The 25643-nt window shown below is 43.8% G+C and overlaps 1 protein-coding gene across 1 annotated transcript in view; it reads left to right on the top strand.

The window, feature by feature from the left end:
- Nucleotides 1-25643, top strand: part of LOC126263440 (homeobox protein orthopedia-like) — a 71175-nt gene that overhangs the window by 12891 nt on the left and 32641 nt on the right. The window contains exons 2-3 of the mRNA XM_049960533.1: nucleotides 15722-15905; nucleotides 23164-23340. Of these exons, the coding sequence (XP_049816490.1) occupies nucleotides 15722-15905; nucleotides 23164-23340 (361 nt within the window). The remainder of the gene's footprint in view (nucleotides 1-15721; nucleotides 15906-23163; nucleotides 23341-25643) is intronic.

Below are 25643 nucleotides of genomic sequence, written 5' to 3'. Positions count from 1 at the left end.
ACGGGGCAGTACGCTGTGCGAGAAACTCCTGCGTGTTGGAATAATTCTGCGACATTGTGTTAGTGTTCTCCGTCACAGCGTATACTTGTCAGCGTTTGACAGGCGTGTTGATTGAAGATCTGGACTGGTCCTGCTAAGAACGTGGGCAAATACTGGTCTGCAAATGCTACTGTTGGGCCGTCAATCGCCGTGTTTAGCACCTGCGGTACAACTACTAGCGTCAACTGTCCACGGGCGCCTTCGCTGGCTGGGCTCGTCCACACGTCTCCAGCTCCCCGCGCCTTCCTCATGCAGCAGGTCTGCACACACACACACACACACACACACACACACACACACACATACACAGGCAGCATCCCTTGCTCTCTTCCGCTTTATGACGTACGCCAAATATTATTTAAAATTTTATTCGATATGCGATTTACCGTTCAAACCTTTCGGTTGTTCAGAGAGTCTAGAGAGGTGTTCAATAAGTAATGCAACACTTCTATTTTGTCGGCCAATTTCGGCTGAAAAAAATGCGAAATCTCTTGCGGGACATCATGAAACATTCGCACTTCAGCCCCTATAGCTTCATGAAGTTCCGATAGGTGGCGGCGCTATACGTAGTCTGCCGCGCGGGGTAGCCTAACGGTCTTAGGCGCCTTGTCACGGTCCGCGCGGCTCCGCTGTTGGAGGTTCGAGTGCTCCCTCGGGCATGGGTGTGTGTGTTGTTCTTAGCGTAAGTTAGTTTAAGTTGGATTAAGTAGTGTGTAAGCTTAGGAACCGATGACCTCAGCAGACCTTACCACAAATTTCCAAAATATACGCAACCTTCGAAATGGAGTCTGTAACGGAGGTGCGTTCCAAGAAGAGAGCTGTCATTGAATTTTTGTCAGTGGAAAACCAGAGCATCACAGATATTCATAAGCCGTTGCAGAATGTCTACGGAGACATGGAAGTGGACAAAAGCACGGCGAGTCGTTGGGCGAGGGGTCTGTCATCATTGCAATGAGGTCGTACAAACCTGTCCGATCTCCCCCGTGCCTGCAGGCGGCACATACCTGTGGCTCCTCCAATGTTGTAACGTGTGGACACTCTCATTCAAGGTGATCAAAGGTCAGGTGATTGGGTGTCACTTGTGTCATACGTCTGTACGTGAGATTTCCACACTCCAAAAACATCCCTATGTCCACTGTTTCCGATGTGGTAGTGAAGTAAAAACGTGAAGGGACACGTACAGCACAAAAGCGTGCAGGCCGACCTCGTCTGTTGACTGACAGAGACCGCCGACAGATGAAAAGGGTCCTAATGTGTAATAGGCAGACACTTATCCAGACCATCACACAGGAATTCCAAACTGCATCAGGATCCAATAAAAGTACTACGTCAGGCGGGAGGTAAGAAAACTTGGATTTCACGGTCGAGCTGCAGCTCATAAGCCACACATCACATCGGTAAATGCTAAACGACGCCTCTCTTGGTGTAACGAAACATTGGACGATTGAACAGTGGAAAAATGTTGTGTAGAATAACGAATGACGGTACACAATGTGGCGATCCGATGGCAGGTTGTGGGTATGGCGAATGAGCGGTGAACGTTATCTACCAGCGTGTGTAGTGCCAACACTAAAATTCAGAGGCGGCTGTGTTATGGTGTGGTCGTGTTTTTCATGGAGGGGTCTTGCATCCCTTGTTGTTTTGCATGGCACTATCACGGCACAGGCCTACATTGATGTTTTAAGCACCTTCTTGCTTCCCGTTGTTCAAGAGCAATTCTGGGATGGCGACTGCATCTTTCAACACGATTGAGCACCTCTTCATAATGCACGGCCTGTGGCGGAGTGGTTACACGACAATAACATCCCTGCAATGGACTGGCCTGCACGGAGTCCTGATCTGAATCCTACATAACACCTTTAGGATGTTTTGAAACGCCGACTTCGTGTCGGGCCCCACCGACCGACCTCGATACCTCAGTGCAGCGCTTCGTGAAGAATGGGCTGCCATTTCCCAAGAAACCTTCCAGCACCTGATTGAACGTATGCCCGCGAGAGTGGAAGCTGTCATCGAGGCTAAGGGTGGGCCAACACCATACTGAATCGCAGCATTACCGACGGAGGACGCCTCGAATTTGTAAGTCATTTTTCAGCCAGCTGTCCGGTTACTGTTGATCACATGGCGTAAATGAGGATGGCTGGACGTGGGTTTGAACCGCCATGCTCTAAAATGTGAGACGAATGTGTTAACCACTGGATCATCTCGCTGTTTTTTTTTTCGTAACTGTAGCACAACACACTTCAGAGTAGTCACTGTACCATGAAAGAGGACATCGAACAGAATACTCTACCGTCAGATCTACCACAGATCGAGGCCTGTCCTGCTTTACAGACCAGCCAAGCCATCGACCTCCACTTCGACGCTGGTGATACTAAAGATTACCTTAAAAGTCTCCCACTGTTTTTCAAAACAAAATTGTTTTAGACAGTATGCCGAAATGAGACTTTCTTATGAAGTGAGGATTCCATTGCTCAAGTTTGTTGTCAACAAATGGTAAGTACACTGTATAAAGTATGAGCTAAGAAACCGAGCATTGTCCGGATATTTATATTGCCAGCTTTCTACATATTAGAATCATACAGTTTCTGTAGGCTGGGCGCAGCTATTTCGCGTACCTACGATGTGATTTTGTGAACGTCTGTGTGGCAACATCTCTTCATAGCTGGGAAGACTGCTATTGTTTTCGCCTTCAAAAGTTTGCGCTTTGCAGATGAAAGCTGTGAAAAGCGCTGCCAGGTGTCAGGGATTTCCTTAAGCTGACTCAACTTTATAAGAGTGTCTCAGCAGTAAAGAACAAATTATTAAACCTTCATACGTGACGCGGCATTTTTTCATGCATCTCAGTATTTATGACGACGTATTTGCCGATCTATGTGTCATACAATGATGTAATTTTGAAGGTGCATTCTGCGGCATGTGTGGATACTGTCTGCAAAATGTGTTGCGAACAGAGTTATCAGAAAATACGTAATAAATTTAAACGTCATGCATGATGCGACAGGTTTTCGTACATCGCATATCTACTGAACTGTGTCTTACAACGATATAATTTTGTAGGTATATTCAGAGACATATGTGAATACTGTCTGTAAAATTTGTTGCGAGTAGAGTTAGTAGCAAAGGAGTAATAAATTTAAAAATCATGCACACTGCGAGAGTTTTTCACGAATACCAGTGTTTATGACGTCATATCTCCTGGGCTATGTGTGGTGCCTTGGTACAATTTTGTAGGTGTATTTAGAAGTATATGCTAATAGTCTCTGCGAAATTAATTGCAAACAGAGTTAATAGCACAGTAGTAATAAATTGCGGCAGCTTTCACTCATCTCAAATCTCATGATGTCATATCTATTGAACTACGGGAGGTCAGCGGTTCTTACCCCCCACACAAATTGTTGGCTGATAGTAAGGGATATGTGTACCAAGTTTGGTTAAAATCCGTCCTGTGGTTCAGAGGAATATCTAGAACCTACATGCACACAAATATATGAGAGCTGTCTCAAAAGTTCTCGGTCTCGCCCAGAGATCGCAGCACTACTCGCATGATTTTTCCCCATACGTTGATACATGTGTTTCTACATGCCACGTAAAACTGCAAATCATTGCAGGCAGCAGCTGACTGTAAGCAGGTGTTTGAAGCATTGTGGCGCGCGTGGTGCTGAAAATGGAAGAAGTCGATACCGTGCAGTGATTAAATTCTTCCTAAAAGGAGGTTTGACCCCTACTGAAATTCATTTTCGGCTTTTAATCGTGTATAGCGGCTTTCCACCACGTAGAAGTTGGCGACCGAGTTTAAACGTGGCCGTGAAAGCATCCAAGATCTTCCATACGATCACACGATCGACGTCCAAAAAGTTCAGTTGCACCGGAAATCATCGACATAGTGCATGACATAATTTTGTAAGATCGGTGTATAAGTGTGTGTGAAATTGCTAATGCTCTAGGGATATGAAACGAACGTGTTGCTCACATCTTGCACCAGGAATTCAACATGAGAAAGTTCTGTGCAAGATAGGTGCCGCGTGTGCTCAGTGCGGATCATAAACACATTCGCACTACAGTTTGTGAAAAGTACTCGGTGTGTTTTAAGAAATTCAGAAGTGGCTTTTCGCGTCGATACGTGACACCGGATGACATATGGATTCCAACTACGCACTCGATTACAAACTGCAGTCTATGCAGTGGACAGAAGCAGGCTCCTCAGCTCCAAAGAAGGCAACAAGGCAAGGTCCGGTGCCATCACTGGGAAATTTCGTGGCGTCGATGTTTTAGGATGCGAAAGGAATTTTGTTAATTGGCTATTCTAAAAAAGTTAAAACAGTAGCTGCAGAATACAGCTCTCAACTTCTAACGCAACTGGACGCAAGCATTTGTGAAAACAGATCCACCTAAAGAAAGAAAAAATCATCTTATATCAGGATAACGCACCTGACCACAAAAAGTGTCTTGGCATTGAGGAAATTGAGGGATTTACACTGTGAAGTGCTGGAACATCCACCATGTTCCCCGGATTTGGCTCCGACAGACTTCCATCTATTCTCAAAACTGAAGAAATTCCTTGCTGGTCATCGCTTTTCGTCCAATAAAGAAGCCGCTGCGGCTGCAGATGGGTACTTTGCAGCACTGCTGGAGGAACATTACGGAGAGGGGGTAATGACATTTGAACAATGCTGAATGAAATGTATTGTTATTACAGGAGATTATGTTTAAAAATAAAAGTTCTTTGAAAGCATAAATTGTTGCTTTCACTATCAGTCCGAGAACTTTTTAGACCAACCTGGTACATGCATCCCGTGTAGATCTGAAGTTTCATGTTTGAAAAGTGTTTAAGAAATCGCCATTAAATGAACGGCAGTGGTATTGTTGCTTATCAGCGTAAATCGTAAATCTTGTGACCTATAGCGAGACTGGCTCCCGTGCAAGCTTGTGCAAACATAGTACTATGATATGAAAGGTCTCCGTTAGATTCCTTTCATGCTATTTTCCTCGATTTATTGTTGTTTACGTCATACATTTGCACCTCTAAATTTAATGTGGTATTTCTAAATTTATCTGGGAGGAGACCGAGCAGTGGAATAAGTTATATTCACATATAAACAAGAACAACTTGTCATACAACACTTTCAAACACATTTTTATATGTAATTCTTATCATACAGTTTCCTATGAAACCCACATCCGCCTCCTTTACGTAGTGTAAATCATGTCTTAAGATATTGTCATCTCGTTCCCTTCTGGTATGAAAGGATGAATGAGAGTGAATATTTGTAGTTGCATGCTCGGTGGTAGCAGAGAAGTTCTGTCTGCTATATAACAGTAGGACCAACGTTTGAGCAGGTAGATACGATTTCTAAGGCAAAGAGGTTTGTCTCCTTGGTGTGGTTCTGTCTGTCCCTTGTCAGGTTGGTAAAGGAAGCTACCTCTCTGGTCACTTGCTATTGTATCTGTGGGACACCCTCGGACGGGTCCCACGCTAGCCAGTCTGCGGGTAGTTTCTCAAGTGGTAACATCTCCGAGTAAGCGCGTGTTTGGTGAGTCCGAAGGACAATGAAATTCTTAAGTTTTCAGACTGACTGAAATATTAATTACTTTTCCTACAGATCTACATCGAAAATGTTTTATATATTATTTTAAATCGGGATGCAGTGCGATTTCAGTCTTGGTTTCGGAGTGTATTGCGGTAGTTGCTTTGTTTCCACTCCAATAAAGGAAAGTGGAAGCACGTTGTCATGAGGCGTACTTCTGATTAAAATCGTCGCTCTTTAGTGTGAATGTGCGTATACGTGTTTTCTCTCGTTCAAATTATTCAAATTAATAAATTCTCTTTGTGTTCAACCCACGTTGTGTGTGCTTTGTAGTAGCAGTACCACGTGTGCGTAAAATTGTTTGAGCCATCAGGTCAATACTATGCCGTTATTAACGCAGTTCGGAAGATTTTTCTGTAACTAATATGTTTGGATTTGATTTCCTCATTAAAATCGATGTGGAATTACACATTTTAACTTAATTAATCGCTATCGCGAGCTGTTTTCTTATTTCACAATTTCTATAAATATTTTTATAGAGCATTCTGGTAAGATTGTGGATATATCGAACCATGTGATCTTTGTGTAAACTTCCAATACCAATCTGTGATTACCCATTGGGAACACGACTATGCTAGGAGCGGAATTCCCTTGCCTTAAATAGAATGGATTGGTGATGGTTCAGTTCCTTTTTCGTGTACCCTTGAACTATCTTTGTGTGTTTGTTTGAATGCTGTTTCTCATCCTGTTTCCTATTCTTTCTGTTTCCTATTCTTTGAAACTCACATTTTTGCCAACTGAACCCCTCTGAGTAACACTTTTCTTAATCAATTCGCAACAGTAAATAAGGCACCAGCTTTGAGCGTTTTATTGAACACTGATGAATTTTAAAACAAATATCGAAATTTAAACATACTTTACTTTTCTTCAATCTACACTCCTGGAAATGGAAAAAAGAACACATTGACACCGGTGTGTCAGACCCACCATACTTGCTCCGGACACTGCGAGAGGGCTGTACAAGCAATGATCACACGCACGGCACAGCGGACACACCAGGAACCGCGGTGTTGGCCGTCGAATGGCGCTAGCTGCGCAGCATTTGTGCACCGCCGCCGTCAGTGTCTGCCAGTTTGCCGTTGCATACGGAGCTCCATCGCAGTCTTTAACACTGGTAGCATGCCGCGACAGCGTGGACGTGAACCGTATGTGCAGTTGACGGACTTTGAGCGAGGGCGTATAGTGGGCATGCGGGAGGCCGGGTGGACGTACCGCCGAATTGCTCAACACGTGGGGCGTGAGGTCTCCACAGTACATCGATGTTGTCGCCAGTGGTCGGCGGAAGGTGCACGTGCCCGTCGACCTGGCACCGGACCGCAGCGACGCACGGATGCACGCCAAGACCGTAGGATCCTACGCAGTGCCGTAGGGGACTGCACCGCCACTTCCCAGCAAATTAGGGACACTGTTGCTCCTGGGGTATCGGCGAGGACCATTCGCAACCGTCTCCATGAAGCTGGGCTACGGTCCCGCACACCGTTAGGCCGTCTTCCGCTCACGCCCCAACATCGTGCAGCCCGCCTCCAGTGGTGTCGCGACAGGCGTGAATGGAGGGACGAATGGAGACGTGTCGTCTTCAGCGATGAGAGTCGCTTCTGCCTTGGTGCCAATGATGGTCGTATGCGTGTTTGGCGCCGTGCAGGTGAGCGCCACAATCAGGACTGCATACGACTGAGGCACACAGGGCCAACACCCGGCATCATGGTGTGGGGAGCGATCTCCTACACTGGCCGTACACCACTGGTGATCGTCGAGGGGACACTGAATAGTGCACGGTACATCCAAACCGTCATCGAACCCATCGTTCTACCATTCCTAGACCGGCAAGGGAACTTGCTGTTCCAACAGGACAATGCACGTCCGCATGTATCCCGTGCCACCCAACGTGCTCTAGAAGGTGTAAGTCAACTACCCTGGCCAGCAAGATCTCCGGATCTGTCCCCCATTGAGCATGTTTGGGACTGGATGAAGCGTCGTCTCACGCGGTCTGCACGTCCAGCACGAACGCTGGTCCAACTGAGGCGCCAGGTGGAAATGGCATGGCAAGCCGTTCCACAGGACTACATCCAGCATCTCTACGATCGTCTCCATGGGAGAATAGCAGCCTGCATTGCTGCGAAAGGTGGATATACACTGTACTAGTGCCGACATTGTGCATGCCCTGTTGCCTGTGTCTATGTGCCTGTGGTTCTGTCAGTGTGATCATGTGATGTATCTGACCCCAGGAATGTGTCAATAAAGTTTCCCCTTCCTGGGACAATGAATTCACGGTGTTCTTATTTCAATTTCCAGGAGTGTAATTTACCCCATCATCTTTTTATTTAAAATAATAACAAAGTTATAAAAAATGATAAAAAATGAGCTGATACTGTGGGTGACTACTGCACAGATTGAAAAATTTATAACAGTAATAAAAATTCATGTCAGTCACCCACACATAATTTCCACCCTATGTTCGTAAGGTGTTTTAAAAACACTAGGCTCATTATAAATGTTATTGATAAGGTGATTCCTGCACGTTGTGCCCCTGCATACGTAACTGAAATAGGTACTGAACTGAACATCAGCATTACAGAAGCACGAATAAATAAATTATTAATGTTGTAACGGTTAAAATACGCTGTGATGAACCGGTGGTCAGGAACACAATGTTGTGTTTTTCAGAGCTCTCGACAGGAGCTCTGAATACATGGAGTAGGCGGAGCAGTGACTGCTGCCCAGAATCTGAGTAGTGCAGGCGCAGAGGAGAGCCAGTGCTTCCTCGGGACGCAGCGGCGGTCATGTTTATTCCATCGGCGAGGCTGCGGCAAGCAAGTTGCGGGGCTTAGAGCCTGGTCTGGGCGCTTGTTAAGTGATTATTTTACGGCGCGCTCCGTACTTAGTGCTGCGTCCGCAGATGAAACTTGCAGCAGGTACGCGCCCTCCCGAATTTAGCGCAACAGCCTTGCGGACCAGACCGGCCGCTGTGCCTCGGCAGGCTACACACGCTGCCCTGGAACGCCACCTTCCCTCTGCCAGTGAGCTAGTGAACCCTCTATGGACGAGCTGGACAATTTTGTAACGCTCACAATACACCGCTGTACTTGAAAAGCGAGAAGCACTTTCTCGCAGTCGTCAGTAGCAAATTCGTAACGCTTCAAAATATTGTAAGTTGCACTGGACTGTAAGAATATCTTTAAATACATGAACAGTTGAATTTTTGGAGTTCCGCATAGCGTGGACGCGTGTATTTCAGCTGTTGATATTTACACTACTGACCACTAAAATTTCCCACTTCAAGAAGAAATACAGATGATAAACAGGTATTCATTGGACAAATATATTATACTAGAACTGACATGTGATTACATTTCCACGCAATTTGGGTGCATAGATCCTGAGAAATCAGTATCCAGAACAACCACCTCTGGCCGTAATAACGGCCTTGATAAGCCTGGGCATTGAGTCAAACAGAGCTTGGATGGCGTGTACAGGTACAGCTGCCCAAGCAGCTTCAACACTATATCACAGTTCATCAACAGTAGTGACTGGCGTATTGTGACGAGCCAGTTGCTCGGCCACCATTGACCAGACATTTTATGTATCCAGAAAGGCCCGTACAGGACCTGCAACATGCGGTCGTGCCTTATCCTGCTGAAATGTAGGGCTTCGCAGGGATCGAATGAAGGGTAGAGCCACGGGTCGTAACACATCAGAAATGTAACGTCCACTGTTCAAAGTGCCGTCAATGCGAACAAGAGGTGACCGAGACGTGTAACCAATGGCACCCCATACCATCACGCCGGGCGATACGATGTTGCCAAACAAGGATGCGACCATCATGACGCTGTAAACAGAACCTGGATTCATCCGAAAAAATGAGGTTTTGACATTCGTGCACCCAGTTTCGTCGTTTAGTACATCATCGCAGGCGCTCCTGTCTGTGATGCAGCGTCAAGGGTAACCGCAGCCATGGTCTCCGAGCTGATAGTCCATGCTGCTGCAAACGTCGTCGAACTGTTCGTGCAGATGGTTGTTGTCTTGCAAACGTCCTCATCTGTGGACTCAGAGATCGAGACGTGGCTGCACGATCCTTTACAGCCACGCGGATAAGATGCGTGTCATCTCGACTGCTAGTGATACGAGGCCGTTGGGATCCAGGACGGCGTTCCGTATTACCCTCCTGCACCCACCGATTCCATATTATGCTAACAGTCATTGGATCTCGACCAACGCGAGCAGCAATGTCGCGATACGATAAACCGCAATCGAGATAGGCTGCAAACCGACCTTTATCAAAGTCGGAAACGTGATGGTTCGCATTTCTCCTCCTTACACGAGGCATCACAACAACGTTTCACCAGGCAACGCCGGTCAACTGCTGTTTGTGTATGAGAAATCGGTTGGAATCTTTCCTCATGTCAGCAAGTTGTAAGTGTCGCCACCGGCGCCAACCTTGTGTGAATGCTCTGAAAAGCTAATCATTTGCATATCACAGCATCTTCTTCCTGTCGGTTAAATTTCGCTTCTGTAGCACGTCATCTTCGTGGTGTAGCAATTTTAATGGCCAGTAGTGTATTATAACTGAACGTGAAAATCGTAAGTCATGAAGTTTAAATAAATATTACTTGGTGGATGTGATTTTGAGATATTTCTGGATAAAAAATGATTATTGTAGGTATTATTTAGGATTTGTGAGCCTATTTTTTAAAACGTACAAATTTGTCAACTTGGGCATTCACAAGCACACTGTTATTTTTATTTGGATACTGAACCTGCAGTATATTACGGAAAGAAGATGAATGTTGTTGCTCTTGAGACTGGTGGAGAGAGTCATGACTGCTTCATCAGTGTCTCCTCTAGTGATCCCTCTAAGTAAGATGAACCGATTGGTTAATAAAGCCTAAGAATGGCTTAAAGTTGACTGTCCATCAGTTATTCTTCTCCACAGCGAGATTATTGGAGGAATAGACCTATTAGATTCTCTAACTGCATTATACAGAGTCAACGTCAGATCAAGGAAGTACTGACATCAGATCAAGGAAGTACCGACATCGGCTATTTTTTAACTTCTTGATATTATGGTAGTAAATGCATGGCAGGAGAAACCGTGACTCTCTTGGGGTACACAAAAATAAGGCGACGCCACTTTGCCAGTTCAAAGCTGAAAGAGCTGATGATGTCATGTGCAAAATTAACAAGACGTAAGTGGGACAAAGAGGAGAAGACCTTCTTCCAGGCTAGATAATGAATATGCAAAGAAGAAGAAAATGGGACACGCATCAAAGACAGTTCCCCAAAAGGTTGTTTGTCAGCACACTGTTGGACAGTGTCCAGTTGTGTCTGAGAAGAGAGATGGATGCAAGACGCCAAACTGCAAAGGAAGTCCATTAGTTATCTGCCAGAAATGTAATGTTAATTTCTGCACCGAGAAGAAAACAAACTGTTTTCAGGACTTTGATATAGAATAAAAACTATGAAGATCAAAAGTTTCTTATTCCTAAATATTCTCATACGTCAGAAAAGTATACATGTAATTATTCACAAGCCAAAATTAATTTACCTATATCCTCAAATGCGTAACGTAATTAATATGTAACGGTACAAAATATATAAACATTAATTAATGGATTTTTATCAAAATGTGTTTATTATGAAGCGAAAGTAACACAAATATAGCATTTAGAATTTTTTGTCTTTATTGCTTCATAATTCTGTCCATAGACGGTAATTATTCACCGTTACACGGTCACTTATTTATCTCAGTCTTCCATCTCAACACATCTGAAATCTGTGACAGCAGCCTTATTTTTATCACTTGTTTAAAAAAATTTATAACGCAAACTCTTATATAGTCTAGGCATACTGTCCACGAGTAACACAACGATGTTCTTGTAACCCAATTCGTTTGCTGCATTCCACGACTCGGCTCACACAAATATGTAGTTTCGTGCTCTGTTTCAGCTTCTAGTAGGTAATAACCAGATGGCTTCAGCCTTCAGTTTAAAGTGAGAGAGCACATCACAATGTAAATGCTCCTCTTGGCCTCTTCAGTTGACAAGTTATGACCTAGCGAATTTAAGTGCGTAAGAAAAATGAATTCGAATGCAGTATTATAGAAACGGAAGAAGAAGTAAATGACAAAAAGGTGGAACATACGACGATGCCAGAAGAATTTGACAGAGCACTGAGAGACCGAAGTCCAAAAAGGCGCCCGGAGAAGATGACATTCCCTCAGCAATGCTGAATCCTTAGGAGAGCCAGCCATGACAAAGGCATATGAGAAAGGCGAAATACGTCCGACATTCAAGAATCATGTAATAACTCCAATTCCAAAAATAGGTAGATGATGTCAGCTGTGAATATTACTGAACTATCAGTTAAATAAATCATGGTTGCAGGATACTGATACGATTTATTTACAGACGAATGGAATAACCGGGTAGAAATCAACGTTGGGAAATATCGGTTTAGGTCCCGGAGAAATCTAAAAACACGCGAGACAGAACTGACGCTACGACTTATCTTAGAGGTTGGGGAACAGCTAGCATACGTTTAGACTTAGTGTTTAAGAGAGAACTTTATCTATTTTAATACCTAGTTCTCCAATTTTATTTCCATTGTTCTTGCACTTGAAGACTCATGTATTGTAGTGTAAATTGGCCCATCAAGATTTTTAATGTAAGTGTATAGTGAATACAAACAGCGTCGCAGGAAACAGTTTTGTTTAAATGCATTACCTTCCTCGACCCAATAATTACACCTACACGATTCCATATTTTTAGAGATTCCATATTTTTAGATTTCCAGAAGGCTTTCGACACCATTCCTCACAAGCGTCTTCTAACCGAACTGCGCGCCTACGCAGTGTCGCCTTAGCTGTGCGACTGGTTTCGTGTTTTCCTGTCAGAAAGGTCACAGTTCGTAGTAATAGACGGAAATTCATCGAGTAAAACAGGAGTAATTCCGGCGTTCCCTAAGGAAGTATTATAGGCTCTCTATTGCTTCTGATCTATATTAACAACATAGGAGAAAATCTGAGTACCCGTCTTAGATTGTTTGCAGATGATGCTGTCATTTACCGTCTTGTAAAGTCATCAGAATTCAAAACGGATTGCGAAATGATTTAGATAAGATATCTGTATGGTGCGAAAAGTGGCATTTGACCCTGAATAAAGAAAAGTGTGAAGTATGAAAAGAAATCCGCTAAATTTAGATTACGCAATAAGTCACACAAATCTATTTTTAATTGTCGATATAACATCATTATTACTATCTAGTCAGTTTACAGTCTGATGAATTGTAAATAATATTGCATGTTTCACCAACAGGACGCGTTCCACATTTTTCTTACTTAAGACGCAGGTCATTAATTTAAAAGTACTTCTCTATCCATGGAAGTGACAAGCAGAAGAAACGAACGAACGGTTCGTAACAGATGCATATTTTAAGCCGCGATACTTTTTTTTTCCATGTAGAGCAACAATACAGATACAGTTTATTGAAGAATTTGGTTTCCTGCGTCTCCACTTACAATTATATTTCGTTCGTTACACTGAAAGTCGAGCCTACTTATTGAATTTAGTTTAAGTACTGTAATGTTCTCCTGTAGCGACACTGGGTGCCACTTTTGCTCGTCATTGGATAAAACCATTCTGGTCTTTCGCAGCTCTCTACAGACGCGAACGCCTCAGACTATTTTCGGAGTTCATCACATTACGGCCGCCGGGGAAGCGACTCCGGTGGCAGCGAGGCGCAGCGCAGCCGAGCGGCTAATTAATGAATCAGGTGTCCATTAGCAGACGAGTATAACGTAATGTCTCCGTGATCACAGGAGACGTAATTTTAAAGGGCGTAACCTAGGGAGCCATGCTTTCATTTCACGGACACTTCACCTCATCCCAAGGTGATCCCCCACAGTGTCGCCTGTTAAAGAAGTGTTACGAAGCTACGAACATTGCCACAGGGAAATAACCAAGTAGAGTATCCCGAAATCATGACAGAATCGATTTCTTTTTCTTCGTTTTATATTAACTGTTATAACACACAACTGAAAATCGTCAAGCACCATGCTTTCAAAATTATAATATTTTTTGCTCGACAAGAGCGCTAATTCTTTTTATTTTACAAGAACTTCGACATCGTTTTTCAATAGTGTCCTACAATAACGTAGTGCCATGCTTCAAGCGCACATTTTTCAATTCTTTTCACACGTAGGTCTACTTGAACCCATCTGCAAATTTCAACCCTCCACTAGCTCTATTGTAATGCACGACACAATCAAGTATGCCTGCATGAGATGAGATTTGTATTGTATTCAGTCTATGCGCTCACTTTCGTGAGCTTTGTACTAAAGTTATATTTTTATCTTCAGTCTGACGATGAAATTTTGAAAGGCGCAACGCTTAATAAAGAATTGTGCGATCAAGATCTTTCTGTATTTCAAAGTTGCGCTAAATCTGAATGGTCGCCTGGCTCTACTATGGAAGTATTTATATAAGCTCGATGAAATATTGAAGCGATGGTTCTTACGGTTATGTTTTGTAGTTCTTTTTAATTTCACCTCTTTTTGAGGAAACTACCTTTTTAGTCATATACCGGGTGATCAAAAAGTCAGTATAAATTTGAAAACTTAATAAACCACGGAATAATGTAGATAGAGAGGTAAAAATTGACACACATGCTTGGAATGACATGGGGTTTTATTAGAACAAAAAAAAACACCCCATATTGCTAGACGCGTGAAAGATCTCTTGCGCGCGTCGTTTGATGATGATCGTGTGCTCAGCCACCACTTTCGTCATGCTTGGCCTCCCAGGTCCCCAGACCTCAGTCCGTGCGATTATTGCGGTTACCTGAAGTCGCAAGTATATCGTGATCGACCGATATCTCTAGGGATGCTGAAAGACAACATCCGACGCCAATGCCTCACCATAACTCCAGACATGGTTTACTGTGCTGTTCACAACATTATTCCTCGACTACAGCTATTGTTGAGGAATGATGGTGGACATACTGAGCATTTCCTCTAAAGAACATCATCTTTGCTTTGTCTTACTTTGTTATGCTAATTATTGCTATTCTGATCAGATGAAGCTCCAGCTGTCGGACATTTTTAGAACGTTTCTATTTTTTTGGTTCTAATAAAACTCCATGTCATTCCAAGCATGTGTGTCAATTTGTACCTCTCTATCTACCTTATTCCGTGTTTTATTGAGTTTTCAAATTTATACTGACTTTTTGATCGCCCAGTATGATAAAACTACATTTTTCCTTTATTTTTTCTGCAACATCCCTCTGTTCCATGTTATGAAAAAAACTTGAATTATATACTGACAGTTTCAATTTTGACATAAATATTATTTTCAAGTAACATACAGGAGGATAACTATGCAGAACAAAAATGTTCCGTAGGTTAGACGGCCGTTTATATGTCGTCACGCAGTTTCTTGATGGTTCACAACTTCCGGTTCCTAGAGGAACCTAGTAAGACAGTGATCATACACGCAAACAAAGCGATCGAAATGAGAAAGCGCCCGATGGGTATGCAACACACCTAACGTGCAGGCAACGCGGTTATGATATTGTCTGATGAAAGTTACGTACTAGAAAAACGGGCGAGGTGGCGCAGTGGTTAGCACACTACTCTCGGCGGCGGTTCAAACCCGCCTTCGGCTACGAGATTTAGGTTTTCCGTTGTTTCCCTAAATCGCTCCAGGAAAATGCCGGTATGGTTCCTTCGAAAGGACACGGCCGATTTCCTACTCCCTCTTTGACACAATCCGAGCTTGTGCTCCGTTTCTAACACCCCGGTGTCGACGGGACGTTAAACCCAATCTTCCTTCCTTCCTACTAGAAAGACTATCGTACTCTACGCCTACTTGTGAAAGTCTACAGTGGCCTATGGTAGTTTTACCACTCTAGTCAGAATTTTGACCCAAATTTTAGCGCGGGATCGATTGCTGGGGCTGTTGTCTTGCAAGTATGCTTTTTTTCTCCCGAATATAAGAGGTCAATTTCGTGACTGTTCCTTTTGTATTAATATTTAGGTTACTGATTGATGTCTTCCCCTTGTTGCGTTGACCAGAGGCTGACAGAGAGCGGCGCCGCTGTTGCAGGTGTGGTTCCAGAACAGGCGCGCAAAGTGGAAGAAGCGCAAGAAGACGACGAACGTGTTCCGCACGCCGGGCGCTCTGCTGCCCTCCCACGGCCTGCCGCCATTCGGCGCCATGTCGGATGGCCTCTGCTCGCCAGGCATGTTCACCGGAGACTCGCGCTGGGGCGTCTCCAGCATGGCGCCAGGTAATTACCTGCTTGCCGCCGCCTCAGATGCACGTTTTGTTAGTGCACCATCTCTCGTATCGAGTCACAACGTGGACCTGAGACAACACGCTGTCCTCACCATTTGCGTAGCTCAATAACCTGGTCCAAGTCTTTCTATTGGATGCCACTTCAGCGTCTTGTGTGTCTTAGATAGTGTCGGAAGTTCCATGCGGTTTTTCGTGGATGATGCTGTAGTATACAGAGAAGTTGTAGCATTAGAAAATTGCAGCGCAATACAGGAAGATCTGCAGCGGATAGGCACTTGGTGCAGGGAGTGGCAACTGACCCTTAACATAGACAAATGTAATGTATTGCGAATACATAGAAAGAAGGATCCTTTATTGTGTGATTATATGATAGCGGAACAAACACTGGTAGCAGTTACTTCTGTAAAATATCTGGGAGTATGCGTCGGAACGATTTGAAGTGGCATGATCACATAAAATTAATTGTTGGTAAGGCGAGTGTTAGGTTGAGATTCATTGGGAGAGTCCTTAGAAAATGTAGTCTATCAACAAAGGAGGTGGCTTACAAAACACTCGTTCGACCTATACTTGTGTATTGCTCATCAGTGTGGGATCCGTACCAGGTTGGGTTGACAGAGGAGATAGAGAAGATCCAAAGAAGAGCGGCGCGTTTCGTCACACGGTTATTTGGTAAGCGTGATAGCGTTACGGAGATGTTTAGCAAACTCAAGTGGTAGACTCTGCAAGAGAGGCGCTCTGCTTCGCGGTGTAGCTTTCTGTCCAGGTTTCGAGAGGGAGCGTTTCTGGATGAGGTATCGAATATATTGCTTCCCCCTACTTAGACCTCCCGAGGAGATCACGAATGTAAAATTAGAGAGATTCGAGCGCGCACGGAGGCTTTCCGGCAGTCGTTCTTCCCGTGAACAATACGCGACTGGAACAGGAAATGGAGGTAAATGACAGTGGCACGTAAAGTGCCCTCCGCCACACACCGTTGGGTGGCTTGCGGAGTATAAATGAAGATGTAGAATTAAAAAACTGCGAAAAGGAGGCCTACATTTTGACGTCGAATCCGAACCACGTATCGCTTCTGGCGTCTCCTCACATCGTTGAGAAGTGCAGGCTAGAATTCGATACCTCGACCTGTTGGTTTCCACGCAAGCGATTTTCCGCTCCACCGTCAAGCCCGACATCCCCACCGTGAAGGTAAACAATATAAAGATAATTTGCCAGGCGCCAGAAACACTCGAGCTCAGAGGGTTCCGTACAAACTAGATTATTTACAAGGGCTAGTCGGAAAGTAAGTTCCCATCGGTCGCGAAATGGAAACCACTGCGAAAATCCGATGAAATTTTGCACAGATGATGGGCACTTTCTCTAGTATACCCGTCGATCGCAGCAATTGGCTCTTTTCAATTCTGACCGCACAATGAGCACGTAAAGATGCGTAGAAAATAGCGTCTCCCGCCAAGAATGAGTGTCTGGTGAGAAATTTCGCCTGATGTCGTGCAGCCCACATAACTGTCATGTGTTTCGTTCTTCTTGATAGTTCTCGCTTGCACTCTGTAGAGGTAATGGAGATGCTTTTGAAGCCATTTTGACTATTTTTCGACCGTGACTGTCTCAAGAAATAAGTAAAGGTTTTTTAAATTACCGCTACCAGTCACAAACTTCGTCAACTATTCTATTATTTATTTATTTAGCGACATGTTTCGAGGTAAACCTCATCTTCAGGCTAAACAGCATTACAAAAACAACTTAGGTCATACAGATGTTACATAGTCTTTTCGTGAATGCTGTGGTCATCCTGTGGAAGAAGAGAAAACTTAGTAAGGGGTGATGTCACTTTGGAAGCTGGACTGATGTTTGCACGAAAATGTTTTGTAACGGTCTCTCACCAGAACAAAAAAGTGAGTGACCGTCACGCAGATATGTATTATCTTCGTTTATTTATCATAACTGCCCAGACCATAAAATCATTGACCTAATATCTGGTCATTTTCCAGTATGTTCTGAGGAGTTCCTAGTTCCGTTCACACCATCTGGTCTCAATAGTTTGTCGTCCCATAGAACCGTCATTCATAGACACCATCACACAGGGCAACTGACTTTAGTTGGATACACAATGTGTAATCTACCACTGCAATCTGATACTGAAGTGTATGGGATCAATGCCAACACGCCGTACAGAATAAGATGGACTTCCGACCATGCACTGTAACGTCTGCAGACAATAGGTCCACTCCACTTTCAACCTTTGTACTGACTTTCTATACTATAGTAAGTGAAGGTACTGTTCGCCCATGGTACACAAAACGAGTCAGATCGCTATTGCAGAAGCAGCGAAAGAGCATGCCAAATTTAAAACAAAGCAGAATCACTGGCAAAGTTATGCAAAAGTTCGAAATACAGCGCGAACTCCAATGCGAGATGCTTTCAATAATTTTCACAACGAAACTCTGTCTCGAAATCTGGCAGAAAACCCAAAGAGCTTCTGGTCATACATGAAGCACACCAGAGGCAAGACGCAGTTAATACCTTCACTTCGCGATAACAACGGTGAAGTCACTGATGACATTGCCACTGAAGCAGAGTTATTAAAAACGGTTTTCTGAAACTCCATCACCAAAGAAGACGAAGTAAATGTTCATGAATTCCAATCAAGAACAACTGCCAAGATGAGAAACATAGAAATAGATATCATTGGTGTCGCAAAGCAGCTTAAATCAGATTGTATACCAGTCAGCTTCCTCTCAGAATATGCTGATACAATAGCTCCATATTTAGCAGTTATATACAACCGCTCGCTCACAGAAAGATCCGTACCTAAAGACTGTAAAATTGCTCAAGTCACACCAATACCCAAAAAAGGAAAATAGGAATAATCCGTTGAACTACATTCCCATATCACTAACGTCGATTTGCAGTAGTGTTTTGGAACATATACTGTATTCGAACATTATGAAGTACCTCAAAGGAAACGATTTATTGAGACATAGTCAGCACCGATTCAGAAAATATCGTTCTTGCGAAACACAACTAGCTCTTTATATTTATGAAGTAATGAGTGCTATCGACAGGGGATGTCATATTGATTCCATATTTTTAGATTTCCAGAAGGCTTTAGATACCGTTCCTCACAAACGTCTTCTAACCAAACTACGTGCCTATGGAATATCGCCTCAGTTGTGCGACTAGATTCGTGATTTCCTGTCAGAAAGGCCACAGTTCGTAGTAATAGACGGAAAGTGATTGAGTAAAACAGAAGTAATATCCGGCGTACCCCAAAGAAGTGTTATGGGCCATTTATTGTTCCTGATCTATATTAACGACTTGGAGAAGATCTCAGTAGACGTCTCAGATTGTTTGCAGATGATGCTGTCATTTACCGTTTTGTAAAGTCATCACATGACCAAAACGAATTCCAAAATGATTTAGATGTGATTTCTGTATCGTGCGAAAAGTGGCATTTGACCCTGAATAAAGGAAAGTGTGAAGTTATTCACATGAGTACTACAAGAAATCCGCTAAATTTCGATTACGTGATAAGTCACACAAATCTTAAGGCTGTAAATTCAACTAAATACTTGGGGATTACAATTACAAATAACCTAAACTGGAACGATAACATAGATAATGCTGTGGGTAGAGCAAACTAAAGACTGCGATTCATTGCCAGAACACTTAGGAGGTGCCATAGGTCTACTAAAGAGACTGCTTACACCACGCTCGTCCGCCCTATTCTGGAGTATTGCTGCGCGGTGTGGGATCCGCATCAGGTGGGACTGACGGATGACATCGAAAAAGTACAAAGAAGCGCAGCTTGTTTTGTATTATCGCGAAATAGGGGAGATAGTGTCACAGACAGTATCGAGAATTGGAGTGGCAATCATTAAAACAAAGGCGTTTTCCGTTGGGATTTGATCTTCTCATGGAATTTCAATCACCAGTTTTGTCCTCCGACTGCGAAAACGTTCTGATGGCAGCCACCTACATAGGGAGAAATGATCATCACTATAAAATAAGAGAAATGAGAGCTCGCACAGAAAAATTTAAGTGCTCGTTTTTCCCTCACGCCGTTCGAGAGTGGGACGGTAGAGAGACAACTTGAAGGTGGCTCACTGAATCCTCTGCCAAGCAGTATATTGTGAAGAGCAGAGTTATCACGTAGATGTAGACGTACTTGTTGTACACCATTCGTGTCCCCAACTGTGACCAGCACAGATATTCCTCTGCAAAGGTTGGGAAATCTCATTCACTGCTACTCTCTTTGCAATGACATAGATGATGCTGATGCACAACAAGCTGCGTATACGCCGTTCGACGCCCATAATATCTCATGTGATGTGCTTGGCCCAACTCGACTGTATTTGTGCAGCATTCTTAATTATTTCATTGCAAGTAAGTGCATCCCCCCTCTGTACTCTCTAGGATTGTGGTCCAAAGACTGATGGCAGCACATTTTCTCTGTTAATTCAGTGATATTGGCTCTGAAGTGAATACCGTGAGAACAGAGCATTTCTTATGTCGCAGTGAACGCATATTGCGTGGTGGGACGATCATTCTGTTGTAGAAATAATTGAAAAGCCAAGATCGCTTAAATGCTGTTTACTGGATAACCGTTTTCAACACACTACAGGTGCCATCATCAGATCTGAATGTACATTAACATTTATAAACCATTTGGATATAACGATACATGAGGCAAACGAGCTGATATAAAATCATTGTCACAAAAAATAAAAAACAACTGCTCCCATGGCCATTATTTTCCATATGTAAAACTATTTGGTACATGACCGCTGCTCGACTAACAACGGTCGGCATCACATCTTCCGATATCTTTATGTAGTAGGATGTCGAAATCACATTTAACCCGAGAAACTGCAAAGTGGTACTCTTACCTATTTCTCATGAAGACCTCAGAAGTCCAGTCAGTCATCACTGCCGATCAGATTGGACCCTCATCGAACACCATGGACACTTTGCCTTTCCCCTTAGACTTGCGGTCGGTATTCCCTTGATTACGAATTCATATTCAATAGTCAGGTTATGTATAAGATCCTGCGTGTCAAAACTGCTAAGCTCTTGTACGTTACTACTGTATCATCATGTACTCTTTAATGCCACACTTTCCTATGGGGACAGTGCGTGGAACAGCGAAGTGAAAGAGAGGGACACCGATAGAAGAGACAGCGGGAAGGATTGGATTCCCCATAGCAAAATGTGTAGTCCATTACCAAATTTATAATTATCTATAGAACCACACAACATAAGATCTGTTCGCAATCTCAGTGTCTTGACAATTCGATCTAATGATATGAATAGCGAAACTGAGGAAGAAATTTCCGACAGTGTGGTATAGAGATCACAGTCAAGGGCAAACTGGAAATAAGAAATTGATAACCTTGTAAATGTGGTGGTAAAGAAAGAAGTTAAAAAATTAAGTGGCTAATAAGTGATGGATGAAGTCTACGAGAAAATCGCATACTTAGTGGCACACATGATAGACCAATCAGATATATAATCAACTAGACACCGCACGGAGTATTAAAAGACAAAAAATGCACAGGCGTAGCAAGATCAAAATTTGTTAAATACACTACTGGCCATTAAAATTGCTTCACCAAGAAGAAATGCAGATGATAGACGGGTATTCATTGGACAAATACGTATACTAGAACTGACATGTGATTACACTTTCACGCAATTTGGGTGCACAGATCCTGAGAGATCAGTACCCAGAACAACCACCTCTGGCCGTAATAACGGCCTTGATACGCCTCGGCATTGAGTCAAACAGAGCTTGGATGGCGTGTACAGGTACAGCTGCCCATGCAGCTTCAACACGATACCACAGTTCATCAAGAATATTGACTGGCGTATTGTGACGAGCCAGTTGCTCGGCCACCATTGACCAGACATTTTATGTATCCAGAAAGGCCCGTACAGGACCTGCAACATGCCGTGGTGCTTTATCCTGCTGAAATGTAAGGTATCGCAGGGATCGAATGAAGGGTAGAGCCACGGGTCGTAACACATCTGAAATGTAACGTCCACTGTTCAAAGTGCCGTCAGTGTGAACAAGAGGTGACCGAGACGTGTAAACAATGGCACCCCATACCATCACGCCGGGTGATACGCCAGTATGGCGATGACGAGTACACGCTTCCGTTGTGTGTTCACCGCGATGTCGCCAAACACGGAGGCGTTCATCATGATGTTGTACACAGAACCTGGATTCATCCGAAAAAATGACGTTTTGCCATTCGTGCACCCAGGTTCGTCGTTGAGTACACCATCGCAGGCGCTCCTGTCTGCGATGCAGCGTCAAGGGTAACCGGAGCCACGGTCTCCGAGCTGATAGTCCATGCTGCTGCAAACGTTGTCGAACTGTTCGTGCAGATGGTTGTTGTCATGCAAACGTCCCATCTGTTGACTCAGGGATCGAGACGTAGCTGCACGATCCGTTACAGCCATCCGGATAACATGCCTGTCATCTCGACATCTAGTGATACGAGGCCGTTGGTATCCAGCACGGCGTTCCGTATTACCCTCCTGAACCCACCGATTCCATATTATGCTAACAGTCATTGGATCTCGACCAACGCGAACAGCAATGTCGCGATACGATAAACCGCAATCGCGATAGGCTAGAATCCCACCTTTATCAAAGTCGGAAACGTGATGGTACGCATTTCTCCTCCTTACACGAGGCATCAAAACAACGTTTCAACAGGCAACGCCGGTCAACTGCTGTGTGTGTATCAGAAATCGGTTGGAAACTTTCCTTATGTCAGCACGTTGTAGGTGTCGCCACCGGTGCCAACCTTGTGTGAATGCTCTGAAAAGCTAATCATTTGCATATCACAGCATCTTCTTCCAGTCGGTGAAATTTCGCGTCTATATCACGTCATCTTCGTGGTGTAGCAATGTTTATGGCCAGTAGTGTACATTGAAGTCACTTGATGAAATGAGTATTTAAAGATGAAAGATTTAACACAATATAGGAACAGAAAAAACTATAATTAAAAAGCCATGTGCAATATGAGCAGAGGAAATATAAAACTGTTGCAGCGGAGGAAATATGGAAATGATGGGAGATAGATTGGAATATGTAGCGAGGCACCTGACTATTTACCAAGTAGGTTCAGTCAACAAAAATACACATCCAACGTTCTTACTGTATCGTTATAATATTCAAACGCGAAATCTCGTGAAATCTCGTAACATTTCCGAGGTCGACTGTGAAGTGGATCGTTTGTGTGCAGGACTGGGCCAGCTGTCACAAGGCGGCGTGTCCATGGGCAGCTTCGGGCAGTCGATAGGCCAGCTCAACCAGGGCTCGCCACTCGCGTCGGGCCTCAACTCGGGGCTGCCCATCGCGTCCAGCATGGCGTCCAACGGCTCCACCGTCTACCAGGCCCACTACGGCCTCAACACGCTGGGTAAGTCACCAGATATCCCTGGTCTGCACTCCGCAGTTTCAGTACGTACGTAACTGGGCTCTCTGGGAAACAGTTTCACAACCCTGAAGCGCAATAAGTTTGGAAATAACTGAACAGCAGAGTGCTGTAGGGTAATATTGCTGATATAGATAAGTTCGAGGTTTGAAGACCAGTGTCAGGCTTAGTATTATGTAAAGGAGGTCACGATTTATAGCTCTTAAATACTTTTCAAATATCATGATTTTGCTCAATAGTCAAACAGCGAGTTTCAGTCAAACAACAGGTACAAAAAACTACATTAACTATGGGATATGCGTCCAGTCATGGTCATTTGTACCTAGATCAACGAAATAAATTAACTGTATAAAAATTGTAGAATGCAAGACACTGTCCGAATTATACACTACTTGATCATAAGTATCCGGAGGCCTATTGGTTGACACTAATATGGAGTGTGCCCACCATTCACCATTATGATGGCTTGAACTCTCCTGGGGACACTTTCGGTGAGCTGTCTAAATGTCTTTGGAGATATGGTAGTCCATTCTTGCTCAAGAACCGAAACCAGAGAATATAGTAATGTTGGACGTCGGGATCTAAAGAGAAGTCGACATCTAACTCATCCCGAAGGTGTTCCATTGGGTTCAGACCGGGACTCTGGGCAGGCCAGTCCATTTCAAGCATATTATTGTCCACACCTCACAGCTGCCACTGTATGAGAGTGTGCGTTATTATGATGTTATGCTGATACAAACAGCCATCATCTTCGAACTGTTTCCGTACTGAACGGAGTAATCATTGCTGTAAAATGTGTTCATATCTTTCGTAGTCAGCATTTTCTTTAGCACAATAAGGGGACCAAACCCTAACCAAGAGAAACAACCGCATACCGTAACACAACCTTCTCAGTATTTCACTACTGGCCTCACCACATGATGGCAGGTAACGTTATTCAGGCATTCGCCAAATCCTAACCCGCCCATCGGTATAGCGAGATTCATCACTCCAAATCACTGGTTTCCAGTCATCCACTGTCCAATGGCGTTGCTCTATACACCACCTCTAGCGTCTCTTAGCACAGACTGCAGAAATGTGTGGCTTATGAGGAACTGCTCTATCTTTGATCCCCATTCTTTTCAAATCCACACACACAGTCATTGTGCTGGCTGGACCGCTGGTAGCTCTTTGTAATTCGCGAATGATTCCTTCTGCTGACTTCACTCGATTTTTACAACTGTTTTCCGCCATGCTCAACGGTCCCTGTTCCTTACTACATGAGGCCAGCTGGTCTTAGTTCGCTGTGGTCCTTTGTGATGGACTTGTTACTCAGGTCATTACCAGTGTTTAGTCCACGTTCGAAGTCACTGAGCTCTCGTGACCGACCTATTCTGCTGTTCTGCTGCGCTGCTGACAACGCAACACTCTCCGCTTCCTTTTGTACTGCCGGATTCGCCAATAATGACATCTAATGGCCGATTGCGCATTACGTTGGAGTGTCCGGATACTTTCGATCAGATATTATACCTTAGGCAGTAAACTCACCGGCCATGTGTTTCACCTGTTAACGTAACTGCTTAACATGTAAATCGGGTACTCCCTGCATTGTAATGTACAGGCAGCTTCTCAACCGTCTGACCAGAAATAACATATTATCAAGAACACAGTTTGGATTTCTGAAGGGTTCTGATATCGAGAAGGCTATTTACACCTACAGTGAAAATGTTACAAGCAGCAGGTATTATTGTGGTCTGTCAAAGGCATTCGATTGTGTGAACCACAACATCCTTTTAAATAAATTAGAATTCTATGGTGTCACGGGCAGTGCTGCACAATGGTTCAAGTCATACCTCGCTAACAGGAAACAAAGGGTGTCAGTGCAAGGGACTAGTGATTTAAGTCATCAGTCATCATCAGAATGGGAAGAAACTACATGTGGTGTCCCACAAGGATCCATCTTAGGGCCATTGCTTTTTCTTGTGTACATTAATGATCTCTCATCAGCTACACTGCCAGAAGCAGAGTTCATTTTGTTTGCAGATGACACAAGTATTGCAGTAAATAGTATGTCGAGTGTAGTTCTAGAAAGATCTGCTAACGATATTTTCATGGATATTAATAAATGGTTTAAGGCCATCTCACTGACATTGAACTTCGAAAAGACTCACTATATGCAATTCAGAACCTGTAAGAGGTTTCCACCCAGCATATGCATAAAGTATGAAGACGAGCAGATAGAAGAGGTTGACAGTCTTAACTTCCTGGGATTACAACTTGATAATAAATTCAGTTGGGAGGACCACACC

Source organism: Schistocerca nitens, chromosome 6 (assembly GCF_023898315.1).
Source record: "Schistocerca nitens isolate TAMUIC-IGC-003100 chromosome 6, iqSchNite1.1, whole genome shotgun sequence".
Classification (NCBI taxonomy): Eukaryota; Metazoa; Arthropoda; class Insecta; order Orthoptera; family Acrididae; genus Schistocerca; species Schistocerca nitens.
The sequence above is the reverse complement of the archived record's forward strand: the minus strand, read 5'-3'. Positions and strand labels throughout refer to the sequence as shown.